The sequence below is a fragment of the Seriola lalandi genome, unplaced genomic scaffold (genome assembly GCF_002814215.2).
Source record: "Seriola lalandi dorsalis isolate HSWRI2012SDOR001 ecotype SW California unplaced genomic scaffold, Sedor1 jcf7180002051212, whole genome shotgun sequence".
Classification (NCBI taxonomy): Eukaryota; Metazoa; Chordata; class Actinopteri; order Carangiformes; family Carangidae; genus Seriola; species Seriola lalandi.
In genome coordinates this window covers 1-2,936 of record NW_019521765.1, presented here as the reverse complement: position 1 = coordinate 2,936, position 2,936 = coordinate 1, and the positions used below count along the sequence as shown (strand labels likewise).

The window sequence follows — 2,936 nt, the reverse complement described above, 5'->3', positions numbered from 1 at the left end:
ACGTTACTCCACAAACAGACAGATGCCCAGGAAACAGAAAGCGGTGAGTTAGTGAAATATTATAGGACATAATATTTTCCTACAGGATAAAATCCAATTTAATAGATTTTTTAACTGTAATTCTAAATGACCTTTTGACTAAAAGAACTACACACATAACACTTGTAAAAATAAAGCTATACAAACTGAAAGACACAGAATTAGTATTTTTACTTTTATTTACATATAATTTGATGTAAAGAAAAAATGTGTGTGTGTGTATATATATATATATATATATATATACATATAAAGAAATATTTCAGATTTGCATTCAGAATTTTAAGTGTAACTATAACTTGATTAATTATTTCAGTGGACTTCATTGTTATATAAGTAAGTGCACAGACTGATGAATCTAGGTGGTTAAATCTAAATATAATGTGTGAGGTTTAATATTTTTGTAAACAAGGGATGAAATAAAATCCTCATGGAACATACTCATGGAGGTCTTTATTGTTTACTTGATATTCATCAGATATGTAGGAGGTTACCTGTAGAAGATATTGCAAGTGGACCGTCAAATCATTCGCGAAACAGTAGGCAACAATTTTGGAGAAAAGATGTAATTATTAAAAAAAAAAACAATATCAACAATGTTTTTAAATATTTTAAAAGAAAATGATCTTTAATAACATTAAAAGTGTTTAAAAACTCCTCATCATCCCAACAATATACAAACGTAAATGTAAAATACAAAGTTACCCTGTTAGAAAATTAAATAAGGTTATAACAAGATTTTAAGGTAGAAGACACTTAAACCCTCCATAGTTTTGTACAAATGTGTCCTGTGGCAGGAAATGAAGATCAGCTGAATTAATTTCAAAATAAAACCTCAAATGATCTGGAATATTGTAACTTATATATAAAAGAACATGTTTATGTCATAAAGTTGAGCAGCTCAGAAGTGGGGGGGGTAGTTGACTGAACTACCTGTAGATCAGTGATGTGTAGTGTCACCTTGCTCACCCTCTGTCCTGTTGAACCAGGTGAAGGTGCAGCAGGCTGCAGGTGGAGCAGCAGAGCCTGAAGCTCCTGGTCCGGTGGCTCGAGACAAAAGTGGCGCCGTCACCATAACGGTGCACGCCAAGCCCGGCTCCAAACACAGCGGCATCACAGGTCACCTGCACTCACAGTTACACACAGACTCACCGTCACACTGTTAGAAACTGAGAGATGACGTGTCTTTTCTTCTTCTGCCATTCCTGTAGAAGTCTCTGCAGAGGCGGTGGGCGTCGCCATCGCAGCGCCTCCTACAGACGGAGAAGCCAACACTGAGCTCATTCGTTTCCTGGCTGAAGTCCTGGACCTGAAGAAAAGCCACGTGTCTCTTGACAAGGTTCCTGAAACTTATCAACTCATTATTTACTATTAAAACACCTTAACACCTTGTGGTTGTTTTGTCTCACGTCCTTTATCCTGAAACCTCCTCGTCTTTATCTTGACTCCTTCTTTATCCGCACTTTTTTACTTGACCTTTTTTATTCTTACAGTTTTACCTTTCCTGCCTCATCTGTCCCTCCCATCCACTCTCTTCTTCATGCTACTTTCTTCCTCTTTCTTCCTCTTTTACAACATTTATTCTGACTTGCTGAGCGTCTTTCCCTCCTGGGTTTACGTCCTGTCTCCTGTCTCCTGTCTCCTTCAGGGCTCCAGGTCCAGAGACAAACTCATCAGGGTGGACTCCTCCCTCGGGCCGGAGGAGGTGTTGAGGAGGCTCAGACAGGCTGCCGGCTGACAGGAAGCACAGACGACCTGTGACGTGAAACTTTGTTAACAGAACAACGTGAGAAAGTTGTTTTATTATAGAACGTGCAGTTACTGGCTGTTCATGACAAAACAAAGCAGCTGTTTTCAGTGTTAATGTTTACATGAGTTCACTGAACCTATCGCACTTTGACAGCTGGTCCAGTACGACTGCTGGGAAACCTGAGGCACCAGAACATCACCATGGAAACAGACCGTTTGCACCAACCAGCCACCAGTGTACAGGAGGTGTGTCCACCCTGGACGCTCTGGACAGAGACAGGAAGTGATGTTTAGATGTTGGAATAAAGTGAATCATGAGAAATTGTAACGTGATTAAATGAAGTGTTGCGTTTTAATAAACAGATTAATACCTGGACGTTTCCCTCCATCACATTTGATGTGGAACAAAGGATCTCACACAGATGTCATGTGACCGGAGGATCTGATGGTGTCGTGTTGATGGTGTGTGTGCCCCGCCATGAGCAGCAGGTGGCGCTGTGTCACTGTTAATGTCCGTCAGCAGCTTCGCTCACCGGAGCCCTGAACACACTCATGGAGGTCTTTATTATTTACTTCATATTCATCAGATATGTGGGAGGTTACCTGTACCTGTACCTGTACCTGTACCTGTTACCTGGTGGGCCGACAAATCATTCACAAAACTAGCAAAAGATGTCATTATAAAAAAATAAACAATGTTTTTAAATGTTTTAAAACAAAATGATCTTTAAGAACATTAAAAGTTCTCAGTCTGACAGCAGCTAAAATATTTCATCCATGGAAAGAGAACATGAAAATCGAGCTGGTTAACAACAGGAAGAGGTTAAAGGTGGTGAGTGAACAGGTGACCTCTACCTGTCAAAAGAGAAAGAATGGGGGTGTAGTGGTCTAACAGACGCCCCATGTGTAGAGGCTCCAGTCCCTCATCGGCCCTTTGCTGCATGTCATTCCCCCTCTCTGCCTCCCCACTTCCTGTCTCTACTGTCCTGTCCAATAAAGACACAAAAGCCCCAAAAAATATACTTTAAAAAAGAAAGAATGTTCATTTGTGATCTGTAAAATAAAAAGTGCTGTTCAGACGCTTCACAGCTTCACTTCAGATCATTTATTGAAGAACTAATGAAGACGAGAATCCTCCAGTTTGAGAA

The 2,936-nt window shown here is 40.3% G+C and overlaps 1 protein-coding gene across 1 annotated transcript in view; it reads left to right on the top strand.

Annotated features, from left to right (window-relative positions):
• LOC111649561 (UPF0235 protein C15orf40 homolog) overlaps positions 1–2,164 on the top strand; it is a 2,433-nt gene extending 269 nt beyond the window's left edge. The window contains exons 2-6 of the mRNA XM_023399320.2: positions 1–43; positions 1,029–1,158; positions 1,251–1,378; positions 1,688–1,825; positions 1,943–2,164. The exon at positions 1–43 is cut by the window's left edge and continues 18 nt beyond it. Of these exons, the coding sequence (XP_023255088.2) occupies positions 1–43; positions 1,029–1,158; positions 1,251–1,378; positions 1,688–1,777 (391 nt within the window). The 3' untranslated portion in view covers positions 1,778–1,825; positions 1,943–2,164. The remainder of the gene's footprint in view (positions 44–1,028; positions 1,159–1,250; positions 1,379–1,687; positions 1,826–1,942) is intronic.
• Positions 2,165–2,936: the final 772 nt, after the last annotated feature.